The 26,677-nt window shown below is 44.4% G+C and overlaps 1 protein-coding gene across 8 annotated transcripts in view; it reads left to right on the forward strand.

Moving 5' to 3' along the window:
* The window catches only part of LOC143288816 (ras-related protein Rab-37-like), a 566,540-nt gene that overhangs the window by 435,624 nt on the left and 104,239 nt on the right, over nt 1-26,677 (forward strand). For 2 of the 8 annotated variants that reach the window (XM_076597492.1, XM_076597500.1), the window contains exon 1: nt 25,333-25,568. The exons of 4 other annotated variants lie outside the window; for them this stretch is intronic. In XM_076597492.1, the coding sequence (XP_076453607.1) occupies nt 25,449-25,568 (120 nt within the window). In that variant the 5' untranslated portion in view covers nt 25,333-25,448. Of the gene's footprint in view, nt 1-643; nt 897-25,332; nt 25,569-25,971; nt 26,078-26,677 lie in introns of those variants that run through there. 2 more of the 8 variants (XM_076597485.1, XM_076597508.1) reach the window with 2 other exon arrangements.

The following is a 26,677-nucleotide window of genomic DNA, read 5'->3' on the forward strand; positions in this document are numbered from 1 at the left end:
ACCACCACCAGAGCTCCCACCCCATTCCTCCTTCAGTCACTAGTTGGTGTGACCCTCTTTCCCAGCCGCAGTCTTTCATCACAACCCAAAAATAAAATCTGACTCACCATCAACACAGCCCACATGACTTAACAGTTGACGGGGACAGGAACTAGAGAAACCGTTCATGATGACTACTCCAAAACTTGCTGCTGTTTTTTTTTTTTTTTTTTTTTTTTTTTTATTATTATTATTATTCTAATTCTTAAACGTTTCTCGTTTACAATACTAAGCATACACTCGTGTTTTTCTTTTTCACAATACAGAGCAAAAAGAGTCTTCGACCGAACTAGAACCCAGAAGATTACTAACAACAGTAATAACACGAGGGGCACATACACATACACGCACACACACGCGCGCGTGCACACACGCACAGAGAGAGAGAGAGAGAGAGAGAGAGAGAGAGAGAGAGAGAGCAGTGGAATTTAACGCCTTCTCCTCTCAAACAACTGATAAAGACGTTTCAAATAATCCGCAAACGACAGCTAAGTCTTAAGATTTGCCCACGTTTCTTGCACCGGAATGCGAACCACGCCCCCCACTTGCGAACCGAAAATAGCGGTCAGACAGAAGAGAGGTGGATGTTGACTGTTGTACAGTTCTGACAGGGTGGCGGGCGTGGGTCGAACTCGGGTAGAGACGTGTGAACAACAACAACAACAAACGTACCCGTGTACGTGTGTGTGTGTTTTGAGTGTGTAACTCGCATGGCCAGATTACTTCGTGACAAAGTGTTCAGATTCGTACTGCCCTCGCGATATGCAGCGTCAAAAGAAATCGGCCGTCGAAAAAGCAGTACAAGCCCTTTTGCCGCTATTGGAGCCCGGACAGTCGATATCGGGAGCTACCACAAGGTAGGAGAAACAGTCTTCTTGTGTTTTACATATCTGTTTTTTTAGCTGTTTGTGAAATAACAGTTGTGAAGTTGTAACCCTGATTAGCACTGAGGAGTTTGTTTTTTTTTTGTACGGAGTGAGTGGATTTACCAACAATTGCGCACAAAGTGGCAAAAGTGTGGAGGAAGCATAAAAGAGAGAAAGACAGCAATAACAACAGAAAACAAAACAAACACGTGGAGCAGTACCAAGAAACAGTGAGTGAGTGAGTGAGAGAGAGAGAGAGAGAGAGAGAGAGAGAGAGGGGCAGGGGGGGAATGAAGAAGGGTGCCAACAAGTTTTTAACTTGAAACTCGTTGACAATGTCTATTATTGTTTTTCATGCTTTCGGCTGGATGCAGGTGTGTGCTTCTTTGTGTGTGTGTGTGAGGGGGTGTGGGGGTTGTGGTAATGGGAAACTATGTATAAAAAGTCAATAACTGCAAGCACACGCTTAAACACACACACACACACACACACACACACAATCACACACACAATCACACATGCGCATGTAAGGCCAGCAAAAGAATGAGAGAGACAGGGAGGGAGAGAGAGACAGGGAGGGAGAGAGAGACAGACAGTGAGAAAGGGAGAAGCAGAGAACACACATTGCGAAATGCAGCAGTGTTAGTAGAATGAACTTTATTCTCAAACATCTATCGAGAAAGACGAACAACTTTTTAAACATTCTTTTTTTTTCTTTTGAAAAACACTCGATCCACTTTAATCGCCCACTAGGAGGTATCGAGCTGGATATTTTCCTGGTTCGATTCGACTTCAATGACATTGTGTGTGTGTGTGTGTGTGTGTGTGTGTGTGTGTGTGTGTTTGTGTATGAGTTTCCTCTCCCTCTTCGTTACCCCCTCCACTCTCTCTGTCTTTGTCTCTCCCTCTCTTTCCCCCCCAGCCCCTTCCCCCCTCTCTCTCTCTTTCTGTCTTTCTGCCTGCCTGTCTTTCTATGTGCCAGTCACCCTCTCTCTTTCCCTGGCTCTGTGTCGCTGCCTGTTTTTGCATAGTCGTGATCATGGTTAGATTTCCAGCTCCTATACTTTTCAGAACTTTGGTCAACTTGTTCATAATTTTACTACTTGATTGGCACACTTTGGACCTTGTTCCTAGTCCTTTTGTTTTTCCCGTTGTGCACACAATAACGCTAGCTGCTCCAAGCGGACAGTTGTGGCCCCTTTCCATCTACGTGCCAACGCAGCTGACGTCAATGTTTCTGCATTGGTCATCCTCTGTCAGTCATCATCGTCGTCATCGGCCTCGTAACTCCGGGCGGGGCCGTAGAGGCACTACTGATCTCCCGCCATCTGTCTCGGTCGTGGGCCGCTCTCTGTTACTCTGCGAAAGGCAGACCTGTCCACTCCAGGATGTTATCTTCCCACTCCCTTCTTCTGTCTGCCTCTTCGTCTTCCTCCTGGCACTGTGCCTTGCTGGGTGGTTTTTGCCAGGCTTGGCGATCTGGTCACATGTGCATACGACATCATTTTTCTTTTCTTCACAATGCTGAGCAGGTTTGTCATGTGCCCCAAAGGCTGTACTTATTCTGTTTCTGACCCTCCTCATTTATGATAATTTTATGGTCTCTGTATGAGATGTTCAGGATCTTACGGTAGCATCTCATCTCAAGGGTTTCAGTGCTTCTCTGGAGGTCATTGTCTATAGCATCAACCATACCATACTCCTGCTTGTAAGCACTAGATATGGTTTCTTTCATGACAGACATTCCAGCTTTTCTTTTAAAATAATTATGGTGATGTGTACTCTTTCAGGCAGAAAGAAAATCCATAATGCCACCGAACTTCAGGAGATCAGAACGGTCGCAGCCCATACAAAACATAAAAAGCAGCTCTATTGTTCATTGAGTGTATTCCAAGATTTCCATTTTGCATTTTCGTAAATAAAAGAAATAATCTTTTCCGCTGCATCTATTATTACTACAGTGAAATGCATGTTCACTGCCTAAACGCCGTCTTTACACCTCAGCGAGACATACTTAGTATAAGACAAACGACATTACACATCAGTAATCCTATGTCCATGTATCTGGTGTTCAACATCTAACACGATGTCACTATCAGAATCATCGCTTATAATATCATCCGTTTCACTATCAGACTCTTTTAAATGCTATTCTGCTCCACCCCAGAACGTATAAAAGTGGGCATGACAGTTGCGATTGCCTGTCGAGGTCCTGAACTGAGAAGATCCATCACACAAAGAATCCTCACTGTTCGGAGCAGAAACACAATCCTAATCGTGCACTCCATTTCCCTTCGTTTCTTTGCTTAAACAAATCCATTCACTGGTGGCTTTCGCTTCTGTTTTTTCCAGCTTAACCTCTTCGTTTGGGTCAGCTAACATTTTGGTAACACTAGATGATAAAACAATTCATATGAGCGGAGTTTCTCCCCTCATAAAACCCGCTACACGGAAGCAGCCATTTGCATTGAGGTTTGTCAACTTCCGGGGAGCATCATTTGTCGGTAAACTGACAGGGAGACGCTCATTAGTTTATACTCTGTACACAAGTGTTGGGCATGTATACAGCATCGGCCAGATTTGTTTTGCTGGCTGAAGATATGAACCCTTACTCTCACTGATATGGAATAAACTACAAGACTAAGGATATATTAGAGCAAAATGCCTTTAGGATGTGCTGCACAAGTGGTTCTTCTCTCAAATGAAGACAGCATAGTATACTGTTTCTCAAAAACTGATTTTTGAAAATAATTAATTAATTAAAGAGCTAGACCTGCCACATGAAAGCATTTCAGTCTTCGAGTCCCCGAGAAATCTACCGACTCTGTTGACACAGGCAACAACCTCTTTAACTTGCGCATAAGATTTTCTGTTGTTGTTGGGAAAAACACACTCAAAAAAACCCAATGAATTCACGCAAAAGATGATACCGGCGGGTCCGCACATACAATGTGATTGACCTGGAAGATTGAGAGAGAGAGGGGGGCGGGGGGGGGGGGCGGGGGGGGGGGGGGGGGGGGGGGGGGGAAGGGGGAGGTAGTCAATATCTCACACTTTAGCCTTCCAGGCGATGGTGGAATTTGAATCACGAAACCTTCCAGACCATTGAGACGAACTGAAGGGCAAAGCTCTAACATCTTGTCTGTTATGCCTGCCAGCTAGCCAGTCGTGATCAATATTCTCGTAATAAAACTAAATAAAAAATGGAGCGAAAAATGAAGTAAGAAAAAAAAAAGAATGTTAAAAAGAAAAGATGGAGCAGTGACAAGGAAGAGGGAAATGAGAAAAATAGTGGAGGGTGAGGTATTAAAACTACAGAAGCGGAACTGATGAAGTCGGCTCTCTTTTTCCAGCCAATGGAAAGTGAACCAATCCCACACACACACACCTTTTTCTTCTTTTTTTTTCGTTCCCTTCTGGAGACATGACAGTCCGTCAGTGTGTCTTTGTCTCCTCATTCTCCTTTTTTTAGTCTGCGTCTCTGTCTCCGTGTCTCTCTGTCTGCCTCGCTATCTCATTGTCTCTGTGACTGCTGAAATCAGGTTTATGTTGATCTGGAAGTCCGTTCCAGAACCAATCTTACTCATCCTGTCTCAAAATCGCTGTGGATCGAGGTGACATAAATAGTGGAGGTGCATAAACTCTTCGTGTCATCAGAGCTGGTAGTGCACCGAGTTGTTTTGTAAGATATACTCCTTTGCCATAACGGCAGCACCAGTTCAGAGAAAGAAGGCCACCTTGACTGAATATTCAGGTGATTGGTTGTGACGGGAAGAATAGATCGATGAAGTGGACGAAAAAATTCCTCCCACTTATGAATGTGTATGCGTGCGCGTGACTGAAACCTGGTTGAATGACGTAGGTAACGAATGTTTTAAAGTCACAAAGTTCTAGGTTGTCAGCTTGATGTACAAATGAACTTTGTATTTGTGAAACGCTTGGAGTTTTGTCTGAGACCGAAAATATTGCGTGTTCATGTGTGCGTGCTGGTGTGCTTTTTGCTTGTCTATAAAGCACTTCGAGTGATTTTTAATGTACTATTTTATTTATTATTTTCATTACAGTTCTTCAACGAGTTTAAGGAACTCTTTCGACTTTTGGCCAGTAAGAAAGTAAGCTGTCTTTCCAACTATTGATAACCCTTCTGACCACAGGCGCGTCTGTGCCTGTAGGCTTGGAATGAAATACCATATGTTATTGTGGTATCCCGTCAATTTACAGTTTTTCCCAATATACGTAAAACATTTAGAAACGAAGACTTGAACCTGTCAATAGTCTTTATTAGTATTACTTTAGTAAGTATCGGTATCAACATAGCAACGCAATAAATTCTCATTGCAATGTGTCTAAAATGTTGATAGGAGAGTTTGTTTGAAAATGGGGTGAATTTGTGAAAATGTGAAAGGTTACAAGATGATACAATCATTTATACATCTGTTATCCCCTTTAACAAAAATGTCAGTTGCTATTCCCGTTAAATTTTGTTGTAAAATAGCAATGCTGTTACTTCATATCTTCTAATTTCCATGCTCAAAATCCTGAAATTTTTTTTTTCATTCCTGAAGCTGTAACCGAACTCGTAATAGGGTCAGCGAAAACCATGAAGGATAACTCTCTGCACATACCTCCGGTCCGCGGAGCCATACGTCAACGGTTCTCACCCGTGAGGATGCCGGGTTCAAATAGCATACCCGCCTTCAGAAAATTCTGTGCAAATATTGTCCCCTTTCCTTTTGCTGTCATTGTTTGTCTTTTTTCTTCTTTCACTGTTATCTGCTTTTTATGCCTTCCAAGTCCGGTCCCGTTTGGGTTTTTTTTGTGGTTTTTAATTTGTTGTTGTTGTTCTTTCTTACTTTTTATAGTTTTTGTTGTTGTTGTTGTTGTTGTTTGTACATATTTTCTCTCTTTTCTGCAGCTTATGATATCATTTACATTGAACACACTGGGATGGGCACTAGCTGTACATTTTAGCGTTATTATCCTATAAATTATTACCTTTTAAAAAATTTTTTTATGGCTTTGAAGTATTCGATCCTATCTCGTTTCAACGTGTGTGTTGTCTGTCTGTTTTCTTAAAGAGTCTTAATAAATTGTAATGATGATATGTCATTTACTGTGTTATTTTGCTGGGATTTTTTTTTTTCGGTTCTTTCCAGTCCAGATCTGAGGTTTAGTACTTAACACGGTTCGATTTCATTTTATATTGAGTTTGGACAGTCCTGATAATGGTCCTGTCTGGCCGGCAGCTGGGTTATGATTATAAACCACACAATCAAAACCATCAACGATATACTTGGCAGCCTTCTGTCTGCTGTGGGAGTGAAAGGAGAAGGGGTGACAGGGGAAGAAGAGACAGAGATAGAGACAAACGGAGATAGAGACAGACAGACAGACAGACAGACAGACAGACAGACAGACAAAACGAGAACCACTGGCTGCATCAGCATTAACAAGAAGATAGTCTGTCTGTATGTCCGGACCCACGGAACCAAGTCGACGGCGCCCGAGGAAAAAACTCTCTGTCTGTCTCCACCCCCACCCCCTAACCCCCATGTCTTGTCTGTCTGCCTCTCTCTCTCTGTCTCTCTGTCTGTCTCTCTGTCTGACTCCCATCCATCCTCATTTTCCTTTCCCCTCCCCTCACTGTCTATTTCTGTCTCCTTATCTGTCTGTCTGTCTGTCTGCCTGCCTGTCTCTCTCTCTCTCTATCTCTTTTTCTCTGTCTCTCCTTCCCCTGTCACCCCTTTCTTTCGCCCCTACCCTTCCTGTCTCTGTCTGTCTTTTTATTTCTCTGTGTCTTTGTCTGTCTGTCTGTCTCTCTCTGTGTCTCTCTCTGTTACTCTCTCTTGCTCTCCCCCCTTCCCTCTCTGTCTCTCTCTATGTCTGTCTTTCTCTCTGTCTCTATCTCTTTTTGTCTCTGTCTGTCTGTGTGTCTGTCTCTTTCTGTATCTTTCTCCCCCTCTTTCTCCCCCTCTCTTTCTCCCCCCCTCTCTCTCTCTCTCTCCAGTCCACGAGACGAAACAGTGCCCCAGGGGTCTCTGCCTGGTTCCCAAATTGGGAAGGTGCTGATGCGATAATGCGTCTGAGAGATACAGATTTGCTGTCTTCCTGGTTCTGCAAGTGGCTCTTGTACTCTGTGTGTGTGTGTGTGTGTGTGTGTGTGTGTGTGTGTGTGTGTGTGTGTACGTGCGTGCGTGCGTGTGTGCGTGTGTGTGTGTGTGTGTGTCGTCTGAAGTATAGTAGCTTATGTGAGGGGGGATTGGGTAGAGGTGATGAGGAATGTATATGTGTGCGTGCGAGCGCTTCCTTGCTTCTCATTCCATAGTCTTTCGGATGAGACGATAAACCGAGGTCCCGTGTGCAGCACGCACTTGGCGCACTGAAAAAGAACCCATGGCAACGAGAGTGTTGTCCTCTGGCGAAATTACGTAAAATGAAATCCACTTTCATAGGTACACAAATATGTAAGCATGCACTCAAGGCCTGACTAAGCGCGTTGGGTTATGCTGCTGGTCAGGCATCTGCTCAACAGATGTGGTGTAGCGTGTATAGATTTGTCCGAACGCAGTGACGCCTCCTTGAGAAAGTGAAACTGAAACTGAAACTCATTCCATAGCATTATAACTTCTCCCTCAGCCCTCTTCCTTCCTTCTCTCTGCCCTCTCTCTCTCTCTCCCTCCCTCTCTCTCTCATATGGCCTTAATGAATAAATCATCTGCGTCTGCGTCTCTCTCTCTCTCTCTCTCTCCCTCCATTCCCTTACCTTCCCCTCACCCTCTGCTCTCTCTCTTCCCCCCCCCCCCCCCCCCCCAGCCCCCCGGCCCCCATCTCATCTTTAGATACTTTTCAACGAATATGAATACACATTTTAAGTATATAATAATTATAGTTACAAAATTCTGACTTGGGATTTACTTCTGATATTCTTGTCCATCGATACCGTTCTAACCAACACCGAGAAACATAATGTGTTTTGTTCATTGTGTAAAAACGCAATGGAACGTGATGTTCATTTTGTGCCTTAGTGTCCTGCCTTGAGCAAAATCAGAGACAGGTGTAGTTGTTTTTGTTTTGTTTTTGTTTTTCCCACCTTAAAGCATCGTGAATGGACATCCGTATTCAGATTGATTTTAACTTATGGCATCAACTCATAGAGGGTTTTGTAATTCGAATGTAGCCAAGAGAACAACTTTCTGAGTAAGCTCTTAGTTATTTGCAGTCTGCTTTTACTTTATTTGATCAAACTGCTTGCTACGATTTTTTGTGTGTTATCCATCAGTGTTCATCTAGCCCCTTCAAAAGTATCACCCTACTTCTCTCTCTCTCTCTCTCTCTCTCTCTCTCTCTCTCTCTCTCTTTATTGTCCTTTTTGCCAAGGTGAACTAGAAGATGAATACCATTTGTTGTTTGTTTGTTCTGTATATAATGATTTACGGACAAAATTTCTTCAAGACTGTTTAAACATGTCTCTTAGTTCACTTCTCCGATCAAACAACAAGCAGAGAAATTTCCATGTATCAAAATTTATTTTCCATGCGATCAAAAGGAGAAATCATATACTCAGACCTAATAAAGTAGAATTAATGTCAAGTCCATGAATATTATGATATTGTGTCATCTGTTCAAGTGTTATAATACCCCTTCCCATGCCCACCCCCAGTCCCCTGGTTTTGAATTGTGGTCCATGGCCAAAGTTCATTAAAACAATTTCGTTCGTTCGTTCTCTCTCTCTTTCTCTCTCTCTCTTTCTCTCTCTCTCTCTCTCTTTCTCTCTCTCTCTCTCTCTCTTTGTCTATGTACCACCTCGCCTCAATATCTTACTTCTCATCCCACCCCCCCTACCCCACTTCCCCCTAATTCCTCACAGGAAAGCCAGGATTAATAAACCACATCGGAACGTGAAGATGGGTGGTGATGGTGGGTTTTGTTGTTGTTGTTTCGTTTTTTTAGGGGTGTGTGCGTGGGGGGGGGGGGGGCGGGGGGGGGGGTAGTAGGATTGGATATTTGTATATATATATATATATGTGTGTGTGTGTGTGTGTGTGTGTGTGTGTGTGTGTGTAGACGAAGAGAAAGAAGAAAAAAAAACAAGATACGTTGGACTCTCTGACAAGACTGGGCACACCACGAGAAAGATCGAAGGCCCCACTCCTGTGCTTCTGACGCCGAAGGGATTTACGTCGGGTATTTTTGGTTCTGACCCCTCTCTTCACAACAACCCTTACCCCCACCCCCACCTCCACCCCCACCCCGACCGCCGGCCTTCTTGTACAACCTGAGTAGGCCTGTAGTGGTTCTGTCCAGAGTCTGTTGCCATGGTGCAGGATTTTTTGGGGGGAGGAAGGTCTCGGTTCTGGCAGGTTGACCGGTCTGTCTCTGTTCGTCTGTGTTTTCAAGCGAGTAGAAAAAAACGATTGAAGCTATAACAACAACAACAACAACGACAAGAAGAAGAAGAAGAAGAAAAAGAAGATATGTTTTGAAGTTGCAATCTCATAATTATATTGTTGTTTTTTTCTCTCTCCCGCTCTCACCTTTCTCTCTCTATCTCTCTCTCTCCCTCTCTCTCGCTTTCTGACTGAATAAAGCGCACACGTGCGCGCGAGCAAACACACACACACGCGAGCGCGCGCGCGCGCGCGCGCGCACACACACACACACACACACACACACACCACAGAGAGACAGACAGACAGACAGAACAGGCATCTGCATCAAATATACCATCCTCCCCAGAAAAAAAAAATGAATAAATAAATAAATATCGATATCAACTTCCACTTCCACCGCCACCTTCCCCCAACACCCCCTCCAACGTCTCCCACCCCCACACCCCCCACCCCCGCCGCCCCCCCCTCCCGACCCCTCCCCCCCCTCTCCATCCCACAGCCTCTCTGCAATACATTTTCCGTCTTGCCCCCATCTCCCACCCCTCACACACACACACACACACACACACACACACACACACACACACACACACATCTGGAGACTGTCTTTAACAATCTAAATCGAAGCACGAAGATAGCAAACAACGACAGCAGCAATAAAAAAAAAAAGGGGCAAAGACAGAGGGAGAGAAAGAGAGATATTTTTTCTTTCCAAAACACAAGAAGAAGAAGAAGAAGAAGAAGCAGAAGGAGGAGGAGACGACAAGTGACGTGAGAGGAAAAACAAAAGGCGATCTCTTTGATTTTGAGAGAGAGAGAACGAGCGAATTTGTCGCTATTCGCAGCTTGAACTGTGATGGACGATCAGATTGTCAGGTCGTTTTGGTGTCGAAGTCTGGCTGAAAAAAAAAAATTGGAGAAGGAAAAAGTAAGAGGATTGAATTGGGGGGAGGGGGTCGAGAGAGAGAGAGAGAGAGAGAGAGAGAGAGATGGTTTAGGGGAGAGAGGGGTAAGAGACAGAGAGTTTTTTTGTTTTTTGTTGTTTTTTTTTCCCCGGACTTTCTTGGGTCGACCACCGTTTTATTATATATATATATATATATATATATATATATATATATATATATATATATATATATGTATATATATAAATTCATTATGACATTCAGAATAGATGAGAAAAAATGTGAACATTAACAATAACAGATATAAGTGATTATGTTGATATATATACATACATATATATATATATATATATATATATATATACATATATATATATATACACACAAATATATATATATATATATATATATATACATGCATAATTATATAGTTCATTACACAATCAAACACATGAATCATTTTATGGTTTTTAGTGACAATATATAAAGTCACATACACAAACACATACACAGAAACCTAAGCACACGCGCACGCACACACACACACACACACACACACACACACACACACACACACACACACACACGTTTTGCTATGTCATTCATCTTTATGCTGAACGCAGAGCTGCAGTCATTTCTAGCCCAACCATGTTACCATTGTCTTCTACGTTCGCTGACAGAGACAGAGAATTAGTATTAGGGAGAATAGGACAAAAAATTGTTGATGCTGGAAAGAGAGAAGAGAAAGGGATGATTTGAGGGAAGAGAGGGAGAGAGAGAGAGAGATAATGATGATGATGATTTTGAGGAGGAAGTAAAAAAAATAAATAAATAAAAATGAAAAGTTGATATTTGGGGATGGGGGAGAAAGAGTTGGTTTGGGGGAAGAATAAAAAGATTTAATATCGGGAAGGGAAATGAAATCGACATGGAAGTGAGACAGACTTGACCCTTTTTTTTTTTTTTTTTAGATGAGTGGTGCGGGGTAGTGTGGATGTAAGAAGAAAGAAAATTAATTTGGAGCAATGGTGAGTAGGATTAAAAAAAATAAAATAAAATAAACTGAGAGTTTCCGTTTTAGAGAAAATGCGGTGCTGATTACAAGCAGCTTATCATTTTCGTGCTGGAGTACCTGGATTTTGTTGTTGTTGTTGTTTTGTTTTTGGGTTTGGTTTTTGTTTCATTTCCCCCCAAAAAAAAACCCACGATGTAGGGACAGGGAAGCACCATTAACCCCTTAACTGCCATAGCACGTATCACGTACAGTGATGACGTCATCAGAAAAAGGGAAATAACTCTGGGAGGCTGAACATTCACACGTTTTATCTAGAGTGGTATATCACCACACCTTCTTTTCAGTTTTTAGGCTTATTGTTTTGGATATTGTTTTATGACTTGAAACACCATTTTCTACTCTTTTCCCCCCGTGGCACTGAAGGAGTTAAATTGACTCTATGTAGCAAGTACAGGTTTTGACAAGACCCAAGACGGATAGAGAGGTGAGTATGACTGAATTGCTTCTTTGGGGCGTGTAGATCTGCTGGTCGGACAGATTCAGTACGTACAGAGAGAGAGAGAGAGAGAGAAGTGCTGCTGAAATGCTTCCTTTTGGGTGTTTTTTGACTCACTTGTGTAAACAAAGTGAGTCTATGTTTTAACCCGGTGTTCGGTTGTCTCTGTGTGTGTGTGTGTGTGTGCGTGTGTCTGTGTGTCCGTGGTAAACTTTAACATTGACATTTTCTCTGCAAATACTTTGTCAGTTGACACCAAATTTGGCATAAAAATAGGAAATATTCAGTTCTTTCCAGTCATCTTGTTTAAAACAATATTGCACCTCTGGGATGGGCACAAAAAAATAAAAAGAAGCCTAATTATATGCAAACTGCATTTACTGGTGTGTTGTGTTTTTTTGTTTTTTTTGGGGGGGGGGTTATTCTCTAAACTTGGCACTTTGACCTCATATTCTGACACAACAACAAGAGGAGTCATTATTATAATTTTTTGTTCAAACAGGAACTTCTTTTGCTAAGCATGGAATTTTTTTTTATTTTGCAAACGTTTTGGTGTAGATAGTAAAAAAGGGAAATTACTCTGTAATTAATGCTAGGGGACTTGATTTATCACAAGTGAGTCTTAAAGGCCTTGCCTCTCTTGTTTTTGTTTGTTGGGTTTTTTTTTGTTTTTGTTTTTTGTTTGTTTGTTTTTGTTGTTTTTTTTTTTTTGTTTTTTTTTTTTTGGGGGGGGTTGTTTTTGTTTTGCGATTATGGGTCTGACAGATATACGACGTAGCAGTAAGTGGGTAAATAACCAAGTACAGTGAAGGTTAACTCTCTCCATACGAACGGCGAAAGAGACGACGTTAACAGCGTTTCATCCCAATTACCATTATCAAAATATTGTAAGCAGAAGGCTCTTATACTGAAGAGGGGAATGTTGACAAAGAATACCACAGTTCTGACGACAGAAGCTAAAGGTTGGGTCATTCAGACACCCACTGAACATCCGAGGGGTCTGTGTAGAGGAGAAGAGAGGACTGGCCGTACTGAGTGAGTTAAAGAAGCAGACCCACGTGAAGCTGTCAACTCAATAACGACGTCAAGCCAGTGGGGGAAAGAGAGGTAGGCGTGCCTGGTGCTCAGTTGTGATCTCGTTTCAGAGGTCGTGGGCGACGATAAGGAAGTGAATATTATGGCATCGTAGAAACTAATGTTTTATCCCCCCCCCCCCCCATACCCTCCCCCCCCCCCCCTCTTTTTGCCTCTGTGTAATGAATCACTTGCATAACTTACACGCAGAGGGAAGACAAAACTGACGCGCATTATCGAGTTTGCGTGTGTTGAAAACACGCTCGCAAATTCGCACGCGGGCAAACACACACACACGCGCGTGCACACACACACACACACACACACACACACACACACACACACACACACACACACACACACACACACACACACACACACATGCGCGCGCGCGCTTATTTTCACAAGTCGTGAGTACACACAATTTCCAGTCATAAAAAGGCATCGAAACATTCACATTCAGACACTCACACACGCTACGCACGCACGTGTGCTTTCGCACACAGTTTCAGGAGTGCAATGTTCACACATACACATCGGTACATTCTCTCTCTCTCTCTCTCTCTCTCTCTCTCTCTCTCTCTCTCTCTCTCTGTTTGTCTCTGTCTTTGTCTCTCTCTCCCTCTGTCTCTCTCTCTGTCGCTCTCTCTGTGTCTCTCTCTGTCGTTCTCTGTCTCTCTCCGTCTCTGTCTCTCTCTGTCTGTCTGTCTCTCCCTCTCTTTCTGTCTCTCTCGCTCTGTCTGTATCTCTCTTTCTCTCCCTCCGCCCTCTCCTCTCCCTCTCTCTGTCCCCCACACACCACCTCTCCTCCCTTCCTTTCATCTTCCCAAAACGACAAGATAGATAATGGCTGTATGTGTGTGATAGCCTTCCTATCGGAAGAAACGGAGAAAAGGTGGAAGGGAATACTCGTCAATAATCGAAAGCGTCACTCCACTTGATTGCATCTCTGCTGGAAACTTTTCGACCAGCTTCCCCCTCACTGCAGTGGGGGAAAAAGAAAAAAAACCAAAAAAAAACACCAACCTTTATTGCTCAGCGATTAGTGTAGTGCCACAACTGCTGACGAATGCGAGGTGAACGTGGTGGCTATGGTGGGCTCAAACCCCCATACAAAATGTTTAACCCTTTCACCGCCAGTCAATTTAGAGTGCAAAATTCCCTTGTGTTATAAACATGTCATGTATAGAAAATATGACCAATCCTACCACCGAACATAAAGACCAGTAGGTTCATGGATAACAGACCCATGATCTGGTCACCCTTCAGTGACATGGGTCCTCTGCCCAGCTGCTGCATAAATGCGAGATTGACAGTGAAAGGGTCAAAGATCCCACAGTCTTTCACGGTCATAGGGGCAGTGAATTCATACCCACTGGCTCCAGTGCTCGGCATAGGGAGCCAGGGCCTAATCCTCTCCTCTTCCACCTTTTTAACCTTCCTCTACCGGTCACGTACCCATTCGAATATGGGTGGAGCCACTGATTAAAAAAAAAAAAATTGGCAGCTCATTAGCCAGGAAAGCTGAAGCCATCTGGACGCTATACTGACGCTCGTATCCGGCTGTCAGTCCGTTGAGAAGTCGTCTGCTAAGTGGTGGTAGTTTCTGAACTGTAACGAGCAGCAAAATGGCTGATTGAACACTTTCGCTGGCTTTAGTTAGCCAAGGGGCTTAAAGAAGGCATGCGCGATCCACCTATTTTTAGATCAATGGGGTGTATTGGGGTGGGTGTGGGTGTGGGGGAATCTGAGTGAGGAAAAGCGCCTTTCTCAAAGACACAGCACTACGCCGAAACGGGGCCCCCGCGAACTTCTTCTTCTGCGTTCGTGGGCTGCAACTCCGGCCCACGTTCACTCGTATGTACACCAGTAGGCTTTTACGTGTATGACCGTTTTTACTCCGTCATGTAGGCAGCCATACTCCGTTTTCAGGAGTGTGCATGCTGGGTATGTTCTTGTTTCCATAACCCACCGAACGCTGACATGGATTACAGCATTTTTAACGTGCGTATTTGATCTTCTGCTTGCGTATACACACGAAGGGGGTTCAGGCACTAGCAGGTCTGCACATATGTTGACCTGGGAGATCGGAAAAATCTCCACCCTTTACCCACCAGGCGCCGTTACCGAGATTCGAACCCGGGACCCTCAGATTGAAAGTCCAACGCTTTAACCACTCGGCTATTGCGCCCGTCACCCCGCGAACACTCATCACTGGTGAAAACAAGGGAGGATCAGAAATCCAACGCACAACTGATTCTTTCATGGCTCTTTCTTTCCGAGCCCCGTAAAAGAGCCGGAACAATGATGTTTCATTTTGAGTTTTTCTCCAGGAGGAGTCCGTGTACGCTACACCACATCTCAGTGCGAGGCAGATGCCTGACCAGCAGCATAACCCAACGCACATAGTCAGGCCTTGAGTGCATGCGTATATTATATTTGTGCACCTATCAGAGTTAATTTCTTCTGCACAATTTTAGCCAGAGGACAACACCCTCGTTGCCATGGGTTTAGTTTTCTATGCACCAAGTGCGTGCTTCACACGGGGCCTCGGTTCATCGTCTCATCCGAATGACAAGACGCTCAATTTGGTTTATCCGGTCAAACTTGGGAGAAAGGGCCGAGAGTGGGATTCGAACCCAGACCTTCGACGGGCGCAATAGCCGAGTGGTTAAAGCGTTGGACTGTCAATCTGAGGGTCCCGGGTTCGAATCACGGTGACGGCGCCTGGTGGGTGAAGGGTGGAGATTTTTACGATCTCCCAGGTCAACATATGTGCAGACCTGCTAGTGCCTGAACCCCCTTCGTGTGTATATGCAAGCAGAAGATCACTGGGTGAACTCGATAGACTGAGTAGCTATATGCAATCTAATGGTTTTGAGTTTTCTGTAGAAAAAACACATTTGATCCTCTTTAATAATGGTTATAATCCCAGCAAACCACCACGTTTTTTTTTTTTAGGAGGACGTGAAATATTTTTCAAGTCGGAAATCAAATTTCTTGGGATCCTATTTACTTCAAAACTAAACTGGAAGAAACACATTGATTCAATGGTGACTAAAGCGTTAAAAAGTTTAAATTTCTTAAAAATTGTAAGTCACTCTCCTTGGGGACAAGACTCCAAAATTCTTTTACATTTAGCGACATCTCTCGTAAGATCAAGATTGACCTACGGTCAAGAAATTTTCTTTTCTGCCCCGCCGACGTTCCTAAAGAAGCTGCGAATAATTGACAGTAAAGCTGTGAAACTGGCTTTAGGGGTACCTGTGCATACTAAGACCTCAGAAGCCTATAAGCTTGCGGGTATTCTACCACTAGATGAAATCAGAAAATTAAGTTCTGCTAAATATATTGTGAGATGTACAGCAGTGGATGATTTTGAGGAATTAAATATTAGGTCTGATATTGATTTTCCAAAAAATGCACAAAATAATTCAAATCTACAAACCATTCGCACATATGTGTCAGATATTTTAAATTCTTCAGACATTGATTTGCAATGATATGGCACCTCGTGTTCTGGTGCCACCTGTCCCTCCTGGGAGTTAACAAAAGCAAACGTCAACATATGTGCTTCTGACAACAAAAGGAGAATCTCCACAATAATGCTGCATCTGTTCGATTGATTAGCAAGGCTAAAGAAGGCATGCGCGATCCATATTTTAGATCAATGGGTGTTGGGCTGGGGGTGAGGTTGGGGGATATCTGATGAGTAAAAACGAATCTATTCTCAAGGAAGGCACTACCGAAACGAGGCCGGCACTTCTGCGTTGTGGGCCAACTCCACGTTCATCGTTGTACACATAGCTTTTACGTGTGACGTTTTACTCCTCATGTAGGCAGCCATACTCCGTTTTCAGGATTATCAATGCTAAGGTATGTTCCTTGTTTGCATAACCACCGAACGAGAAGATTTAACATTTTTAACGTACGTATTTGATCTTCGCTTGCTAACCCAGGGTTTCGGACTAGGGTACTGAAATGTTGACTTGGAGTTCGGAAAATCTCCACTTACCCACTAGGCGCGTTACCGTATCGAACCGGACCTCAGCATTGAATAGCCAAAGCATTAACACTGGCTATGCACGTCACCGCGAAACTCATATGTGTATAAAAAGTGAGGATACAGGAAATCAACGCACAACTGATTCTAGTCATGGCTTTCTTTCGCGGCCTTGAAAAAGCCGGAACAATGTTCATGTTGAGTTTCTCAGAGGCTCATGGTCGACAAGTCCATGTACGCTACCCAATTCATGCAGCTAGCTCTGCAGGATATACCAACGACATTAGTCAGGCCTGAGTGATTCGTTTAATGTCAATTTGTGCACTATCAGAGTTAATTTCTCTGACAATTTTAGCAAGGACAAACCCTCGTTTGCCTGGTTTAGTTTTTATCACCAAGTGCGTGCTTCACAGGGCCTGGTCAGACGTCTCATCGTATGACTTTAGCTTCATTATTGGTTTATCGGTCTAATGGGAGGCCGAGTGTTCGAACCGACTTCGTACGGCGCAAGTCCAGTGGTTAAAGTGTTGACTGTCAGTTGAGGGTTCTGGTTCATTTGGTGTACGGGTGTTGGATGACGTGTGGAATTTTTCGTCTTCACAGTTCACACATTTTTCCAGCCTCAGTGCCCGAAACGCCTTCGTGTGAGGTATGCAAGCAGAAGATCAAATACGCACGTTAAAGATCCTGTAATCCATGTCATCGTTCGGTGCGTTATGGAAACAAGAACATACCCAGCACGCACACCCCCAAAAATGGAGTATGGCTGCCTACATGGCAGGGTAAAAACGGTCATACACGTAAAAGCTCACTCGTGTGCATACGAGTGAACGCAGAAGAAGAAGAAGAAGAAGAACCCAGACCTTCAAGGACTCTATGGACAGATGAGCGTCTGAGCCATTCTACCACCTTCCTCCCTACATTATGATGGTTCGCAGGAATTGTGGGGATCCGCTCGGCTTTTTTCCCGGTGCTGCTGTGCCGTCAAGTTTGCTGTTGACGTCGATACCCACCAGTTGAGATGGCCGACGGGGATAACTGTCCCAGGACAGTGTGGGTGGGGGTGGATAGGCGTGAGGGTGAGGCAGTAGTTGGTGGTGATGGTGGGAGAGGGAGGGATGGTGGGCAGATGGTGAGGCGGTTCCAAACACTCAATGCAGTTAGCGCTATCAGAAAATATACACATAATTGTTGCGGTGGTGGGTTGCGGGTAGACCCCTCTCTTTCTCCTCCTCCTTCTTCTTCTTCTCGTCATCATCATCGTCATCATCATCATCATTATCATTATCATCATCATTATCATCAGTAGTAGTAGTAGTATTTAAAACTATTAATCAATAAATCATTCATTTGATTAATCAATCTTTATTTGTTTCTTAATTCATTTAGTCATATTTGATGCTCGAGATTTAAACTGACAACCTCCTGAACGCTAGCTTTTCGCGCTTGCGAACCCACTGATCCATACCGAGGCATCGCGTGGTAGTCCTGGCTGCACCAGGTGGCCTTAGATATAGAGGATAGGGGTGGGGAGGAGGACCAGACATTCAAGTACCATCCACTTCGCAGAACGACCAGTCTCTGAAAGAGTCCCTTCCATTCCAATATTCTGACTCAACCACTGCAGGAGTCTGTACCCCGCGGGCCTGGACGAAGCCAGAGTGCATGGAAGATTAAGGCCGGAAGGGTGCACTTCGCTTTCAGCCGCGATTCTTTTAGTTGATTATTAGTTCCTGATCACAACGGATCTGTTTAGCATGTCGTCATCGTCATTGCCATCCTCCTGTTCCTCCTCTTCCTCCTCCTCCTCCTCCTCCTTATCATCGTCTTATTTTTTTTCGGGAGGGTGGGGAGGTAATCAGAAAACAAAACAAGGAAAGAAAATCATCAGACACAGAAAAGCAGAACAAACAAAAATCCAGAGGATCTTTCATTTCCTGCTCCTCCGGTGTCCACCGTTTCGATTTCCACTCCCACCCACTCCCACGCTTGCGGTGTGTTCGTGACTGCATATTCATGGAGACTGCTGTTAAAACGCAATCACGATCTCCTCCACAGGGAATGGGTGGGGTGGGTAGGGGGCAGGGGCAGGGCGCGTTCACTTCGTCTGGCCTGGCGATTAAAGCAATTACCGTCGCCAGTAGGGGGTTCGGCAGGCAGTGACCCCTGTTCGTGTTGAAACAGTACAGCTCTGATCGAAGACACTCGGCGGCATCGCGGGGTCTTCTCTGTTGGGTGGCCTGATGGCAACTGGATGCTGATAGCGTTTGTAGAATGGGGAGGATTATGCTGAGACTACATGAGAACGCTCCAGTGTGTGTGTGTGTGTGTGTGTGGGCGCGCGCGCGCTTGTGTAGTGTGTGTGTGTGTGTGTGTGTGTGTGTGTGTGTCTGTGTGTCTCTGTGTGTGTTTGAGGGAAATGAGGGGTGAGGAAAAGTCGATGTGAACGCCACGGAAGGGGGGAAAAGGTCGAACAGCAGCGAGCATGGATACACGCACACACACACACACACACACACACACACACACACAGAAAGAGTGGCACACAAAGTTAGCAGTGGGAAGAGAGTTTGGTAGTGAAAAGAAGGAAGGCAGGTGGTTTGAAGAGTGCTCAAAGTCCATTGACCGGGAAGACGGTCCCCTGATCGTGTTTGCAATGCAAATTGTCACCGAGCATCTGGCAAACTAAGTTGCTACTGAAGGATGAGATGGACGGGGGTGGGGGTGGGGGTGGGGCTTTCGAAATGTCTGTTACTCTTTTATATCATGCAGACTAACGCCTCACACTTGAAGCAACCAAGTTTGTTTGTTTATTTTATTTTACCTTGCATTAGAAGCAACCAAATTATGCATGTATTTTGTCAATACTAGACTGTTGCAGTTCTCTTTTTGCTGACTGTCCAAGGAAGCTCGTCAAACGTCACAAACGTGTTCCAAAATTCTGCCGCCAAACTCAACTTTTAAGGCATGCACGCCTTGGCATTGTACTCCTTGTCCTGTTAGGAATCCTTTGTTTTTTTAAAACTTCTTGACTGCCATAAACGTATTACGTACGTGCATAGTGACGTCACTGATGACGTCACCAGAAAAAGGGGAAAAAGCTCTGGAAGGCTGAAAATTCACACTGTTTGTCAAGAGTGGTATATCTCCAGTCCATTTTCTCAGTTTTAGGCTTATTGTTTTGGATAATGTTTTATGACCTGAAACACTACTTTCTGCTGTTTTCCCCCCTGGCACTGAAGGGTTTTTTAAGGAATGCTCTGGCTTGCGGTTCAACAAAAAATGAATTTCAAGAACGCTCGCTTCTCATTTCATGTTGTTTCTAGGTGTGCGCTTCAGTATATTTCCGACCTTTTTACAGAGTGTCTTCAACAATCTTCTGCGTTCCCATATTCAACGGAGAGAAACCTGGAACACATCGCCTTTTTTCAGTTCTCCCTATCTCTGTTTGTCTGTCTGTCTGTCTGTCTCTCTCTCTCTCTCTCTCTCTCTCTCTCTCTCACGCTCACACATATGACAGTGATATGCGTGCACACATACGCAAGCACATACATACGCGTGCACGCACGTATGCGCACTACTGACACACATATGCGCGTGCGCACACACACACACACACACGGACAGACAGACACACATCCACTCTATTTCTCACCTCCAAACCTTCCCCACCCCCACCTGTCTCTCTCTCCCTCTCTTTTCTGAAATGCACACACACACACACACACACACACACACACACACACACACACACACACACGGAATAATACCCACATGGTATGTGATGCAGTGCTCTAATCATGCGAAGACTGTTTGAAAAGGAACGTTTCCAGGTTTGTTTTAAAGATTGTGAGTGAGGGACTGTGACGAACTGAAAAAAGGCGGTGTGTCTGCCTGTCTGTCTTTGTTCATGTATGTGTGTTAGGGATACAGAAAAGTTCAGGAGAGAGATTAACACAGAGAGAGAGAGCACACAACGCACACACACACACACACACACACACACACACACACACACACACACACACCACACACACACACTCCTCTCTCTCTCTCTCTCTCTCTCTCTCTCTCTCTCTCTCTCTCTCTCTCTCTTTCTCTCCCTCCCTCTCTCTCTCTCCCTCTCTCTCTTTCTCATTCATTCAATCTCTCTCTCTTTGTCTCCTCTCCCCCGTCTCTCCTTCTTTCTCTACTCTCTTTCTATCTCTGTCTGTCTGTCTGTCTATCTGTCTCTCTCTGTCTCTGTTTCTCTGTTTGTCTCTGATTCTCTGTTACTCTCGCGCACACACACACACGCATACACAGAGAATGAGAGAGAGTGAGAGAGAGAGAGAGAGAGAGGGGAGGGGGGGGGGGGGAGTAAGGAGAGGGCGAAACACGGAGAACAGAGGAGGGAAGGGAAGGAACTGCTGTTGTCTTCAGTTTCTTCGAACAGCTAGCAGGGTTGTCTTTCGCTACTGGTTTGGAGTTTCAGTTGTGCCGTGGTTTATCTTTCGGCATTTTTTTTTTTTTTTTTTTTTCTTTTTCGTTCTTTTTTTTCCCCCCTCCATGATATGACAGCGAGACAGTACATTTCAGAAGGCTGGTTACATGATCGTGTTGATAAGCATGTGGGTATTTGACCTGGATTTTTTCATGAACTCGGTTTGATTTCACTTGAATATGACCTATTTTGTGAGCAGGGAGAGATTCTGTAGACGAGTCTCACTGGGTCTTCGAAGGAGAGAGAGAGAGAGAGAGGGGGGTTTGGGGGGGGAAGGGAGAGAGAGAGAGAGAGGTGGGTGTGGGGAAGGTTTGGCTGGGATCAGTGAGAAATAAAGTAGATGTGTATCTATCTGTCCGTCAGTGTGTGCACGCGCGCGCGCGCACGTATGTACGTGTTTGCGTATGCGTACACGGATGTCACGTATGCGTGTGCGTGCGTGGGAGAGAAAAAAGAGAGATAGAGAGAGTCTCAGAGAGAGAGAGAGACAGAGACAGACAGACAGGCAGACAGAGACAGAGAGACACAGAGAGAGAGAGAGAGAGGGGACATGATTTACATTACACTGAGAAAGGTCTCCTATCCGGTCCCCCCAAAATAGAGCTTGCTAGTCCCTGGCCGGGTGGGTATAAATCACACACCAACACTGGACGCCCACGCCATAGAGGAAACTGTTGGGGACGTGGGGTGGGTGGGAGGTTTTGGGAGGGGGGTGCCGGGGGAGGGGGGGGGGCCGAGGGGGGGGGGGGATAATGGGGGAAATGGAAGAAAAACTAAAGGGACGAGAGTCAGGGGGACGGGGGTATAGGGCAGTAGGAGGAGAGGTGGGGGGGGGGGGGAGGGGGGCAAGGGGGGTCGCGGGGGGACAGGATAGCACTGTCTGTCTGTGGGCGACTTATCAAAACTCTCCTTCACTCGCCTTCTGGTGCCGGTCAGTCATCCCGATTACCCCCCCCCCCTCCCACCCCCCACCCCCACCCCCCACCCTGTTCCCTGACTGATTTGGCCTGTCAGAAAATTGGTGGGCCCGATTCACTTTTTGTGCTCCATTGTTGCTGTGTGTGTGTGTGTGTGTGTGTGTGTGTGTGTGTGTGTGTGTGTGTGTGTGTGTGTGTGTGTGTGTGTGTGTGTGTGTGTGTGTGTGTGTGTTATTGTGTTGTTTGTGTGTGTGTGTGTGTGTGTGTTCTTATGTTTGTGTGTGTGTGTGTGCTTGCTTGCTTGCGTGTGGGTATATGCGTACGTGCGTGTGCCAGTGCGTGCGTACGTGTGCGTATGTGTGTGTGTGTGTGTGTGTGTGTGTGTGTGTGCGTGTGTGTTCATTGACAGCTTGAACTGACGGTTTCTGTAATAACTGTGTTGATGACGGATGGAATGACACCAGAGAGAGAGAGAGAGAGAGAGAGAGAGAGAGAGAGAGAGAGAGAGAACAGGCTTTTGACTTTGACATTGACTCTTTACTGTCATTAGCTTAACAGCGCATGTGACAGGGGGGTACAGGGGAAGTTACAGTGTCGTTTTATCCAGTCATTTGAAAAAGTAAAACAAAACAAAACAAAACAAAAACAAAAACTAACGCACCTAATATTACAAAGGTTATATCAATAAACAACAGCCAACAAATTGCACGCAAAAAAAATAACAACAACATCATCATCATCAGATTGACCATCCAAATACTAATTCTATCTGCTTCTGTTTTGGAGAGAGAGACAGAGAGAGAGAGAGAGAGAGAAAGAGAGAGAGAGAGAGAGAGAGAGAGAGAGAGAGAGAGAGAGAGAGAGCATAGGTGAAGCAGGACAAAGAGCAAAACTCTTAAGAGGCGAAGGCGACGGTACCATCAAAGAGTAGGCGAAATGGGAATAGGTGAATCGGACCTGCTTCGGCCTGCAGTGCTGTGCACTGAAATTATAATTTTCTACACTAGCTGAACAATGCGAAAGTGTAACGGCATTAATATTAGAATTTTTCTGAGCTCTGTGAACAATTCGAATGTGTAACAACATTGAAATATGAATTTTCTGCGCTATCTCAGTGAACAATTCGAAAATGTAATGACATTGAAATTAGAATTTTCTGCGCTCACTCAACAATTCGAAAGTGTAACATTGAAATTAGAATTATCTGCGCTAAATGAACATTTTTTTAAATGTAACGAGATGGAATGAGGGTTTCTGCACTATCGTGCCATGGCTTACACGCATGGGTATTTGTAATTCGCATTCTTTTACCGATCGTTGAACTGAGCGAGGGGTTGCTCGTGAGGGCTGCCAGTGCGTGGGAGGACCATTGGTTATCGTCAACATCATGCAAAGGTAGCTCGATAGAAGAAACTGTATTGCAAATAGGATGCCCGTAGACTATGCAAGCCATTGCACTCAAATGATGCATAAATTAAAAATTGCGTTGTTATTGCTAAGTGGTTTTTTGTTGCTTTTTTGTGTGTGTGTTTGTTTTTTTGTTTTTTTTTTTTGTTTTGGTTTCTTTTTTGGTGTTTTTTTTTTTTTTTTGGGGGGGGGGGGTATTTTTTTTTGGGGGGAGGGGATGGGAGTGGGGGCTGGGGGGGGGGATACAGGGACGATTAGGTAGGTTTGAGGGGAGGGGTCGATGGTGGGGAGTCAGTGCTGAGTCAGCGGAGAGGGGGGTGGGGGTGGGGGGGTACGGGGTGTGACGTGCGTATGTGCACAAGTTGAACAGATTTATTTCCGTTACTGACTTGAGTGAAGATGATTATTTCTGGAAGTCAGCAAATGTGATGCAATGCAGACTCGCGGCATTGACTCGTACAGTGATTTGTACGTCAGTCGAACCTCGGCATTGCCAAATGGAACAAGCGAGTTCCGATATTTTGCTTTCTCCTCCCTTTGGAAATTAAACCATGCGTCTATGATTTTTTGTTTGTTTGTTTGGTTTTTTTTTTTTTTTTTTTTTTTTTGTTTTTGTTGTTGTTGTTTGTTTTGTTGGGTTTTTTTTGTTCGTGGGCTACGACTCTCACGTTCAGCCCGAGTGGGTTTTTACTTGTATGACCATTTTTAGCCCGCAGTGTAGACAGTCATACGGCGTCTTCTGGGGGGTTCATGCCGGGAAAGTTCTTGTTTCCTTAACCCACCGAACGCTGACATGGATTACGGGATCTTTAACGTGCGCATTTGATCTTCTGCTTGCGTATAGTGTTCGGACGTTTGCAGGTCTGCACATCTGTTGGTTGGAAATCTAAAAATTCACCTCTGGTTTTACCCACCAAATTAAGCTCCGTGACCGGGATTCGAACACGGGACTTTCAGATCGAAAGTCCAACGCTTTAACCACTGACTCGGCTGTTACGCCTGTGGACATACGTCTATGATTTGACTGGCTTGGTTTTTTTTCTTCCCGGCGTAAAACAACAACAACAAAACAACAACAACAACAACAACAAATATTGTTTTGTTTTGTTTGTGTGTGTGTGGTTTTGTTGTTGTTGTTTTTGTTGTTGTTTTTTTAGATGAAAGGCTGTTTGTTTTTTCTTCTTTTTAATCTGTAACAAACACAGCTTTCGTGGCTCCTATGTTTCAGCTTCATTTTTTTTTTTTTTTTTTTTTTTGATATTCTTTATTATATTTTTAACATAATTTTTTTTGTAGTATGACATGGCACGCACACATATCTATCATGCTGCTTTATTAATTCATCGTTATTCTTCATGGGCAGAAAAAAAAAACCCCACAGACACTTACAGACATAGTTATGCAGAAGCAAGCACACACACACACACACACACACACACACACACACACACACACACACACACACACACACACACACACACACACACACACACACACACACACACACACACACACACACACTATTGATAGCTTGATGTAAAAAAGCAATTGTTGCTTATTCAATTTACCATTATGAAATAAAATCTTGACTTCACTTCACACACACACACACACACACACACACCTCTGTCTGTGCGCAATCCAAGGGAGAAAACTACTACGCTGCAAACTTCTATAGGGATTAAGTAGCCGTGGATTTATCTTTCCCTGTCGCCGACAGCTGCGCTTGCCATTCGCGTGTCGCGAGCCTGGTGGTGTGAAAGGAAGCAGACGACAAGTTGGCAAACTACAACTTTCGTTTACTACTGTCGAGTAAAGGTGGACACACACACGTGTGAGATATGTGTAGCTAGATGGGCAAGGACAAATTCCCTTCCAACAGCCTAAGTGGATCCCAAAATGGATCCGCAGGTGGATTTTACCGGCAAACATCGAGACAGTCCTCGACAGAGATTTTCGACATGTGCTGCAAGGCAAGTGGAGAGAGTTTTTCCACTTCCTCGATGCGTGTCTGCCATGTGTGTATGGATGTGTTTGTGTGTGTTGGGAACCGATGTCACTGTTGTTATAAAGCTACAACCTGTTGCACACACCCTTAACCAAAGCGTGTTGTGACACATTGTTTTCAATCCTCATTACAGACAAACACGGATACTGTAAGATTTATCATTTGTTGTCCAATACTATCCGCTCTCGCGCGACATTCCCGTACTGAAAAAAGGTGTGTTGTTTTCAGTCGAAGAGGGGGTTACTCAGTGTATAGTGGCAGTGGTTGAAAGGCCTTGCGGAGAAATAAGTGGCTTGAATGATGTGTTGACATTGCGTCGGAAGTGTATTTTCAGCCGCGGGGATTCATTGTACAGGGGGAGAGTGCAGAGCTATGGGTGTGCATACGCAGAACGACAAATTGGGCCAACGGTAGTGGGTCAGGCCTATGATGACACAGCGTTGTTGTTGGAAGGGCTTTCTCTTTAAACTTGCTGTGGGTTTTTTGTTGTTGTTTTTGTTTGTTTGTTTTTTGTTTGTTTTTTTTTTGTTTGTTGTTGTTGGTTGTTTTTTGTTTGTTTGTTTGTTTTACTAGAATTATACAGCTGATCGTTATCGTTGTGTGTACTCAGGGCTTAGCGGGGACTACCAATGGTAATTCAGGAAAGATAAATGATTTGACCGATTCAGACATTATGTAACTCTCTAGTCTCTCTGTATGTGCCTCTCTCTCTCTCTCTCTCTCTCTCTCTCTCTCTCTCTCTCTCTCTCTCTCTCTCTCTCATTATTGTCTCACTCATATGTAGTCGTGCACACTGACGTGTGTATGAACACACGCTTCACTGAGGCGCAGTTACAATATAAGTCCGTTGATAACTGAGCTTATATTTATTCAGTAAATATCAATACAGGTTTTTGGTGATGATGAAACATGCTTAGACATTGGATGAATTGGCTTAGCGGGCGCGCTTGCGCGTGTGAGTGCGAGTTTATGTGTATGTGTTTGTCAGTGCGTGAGGGGAGACGGGAACTGATTCAAATGTGATTTTCTGTCCGTCAGTTTATGTGTGTCTGCGTAGGTGTGTGTGTGGTACAG

Source organism: Babylonia areolata, chromosome 1 (assembly GCF_041734735.1).
Source record: "Babylonia areolata isolate BAREFJ2019XMU chromosome 1, ASM4173473v1, whole genome shotgun sequence".
NCBI classification, from domain to species: domain Eukaryota; kingdom Metazoa; phylum Mollusca; class Gastropoda; order Neogastropoda; family Buccinidae; genus Babylonia; species Babylonia areolata.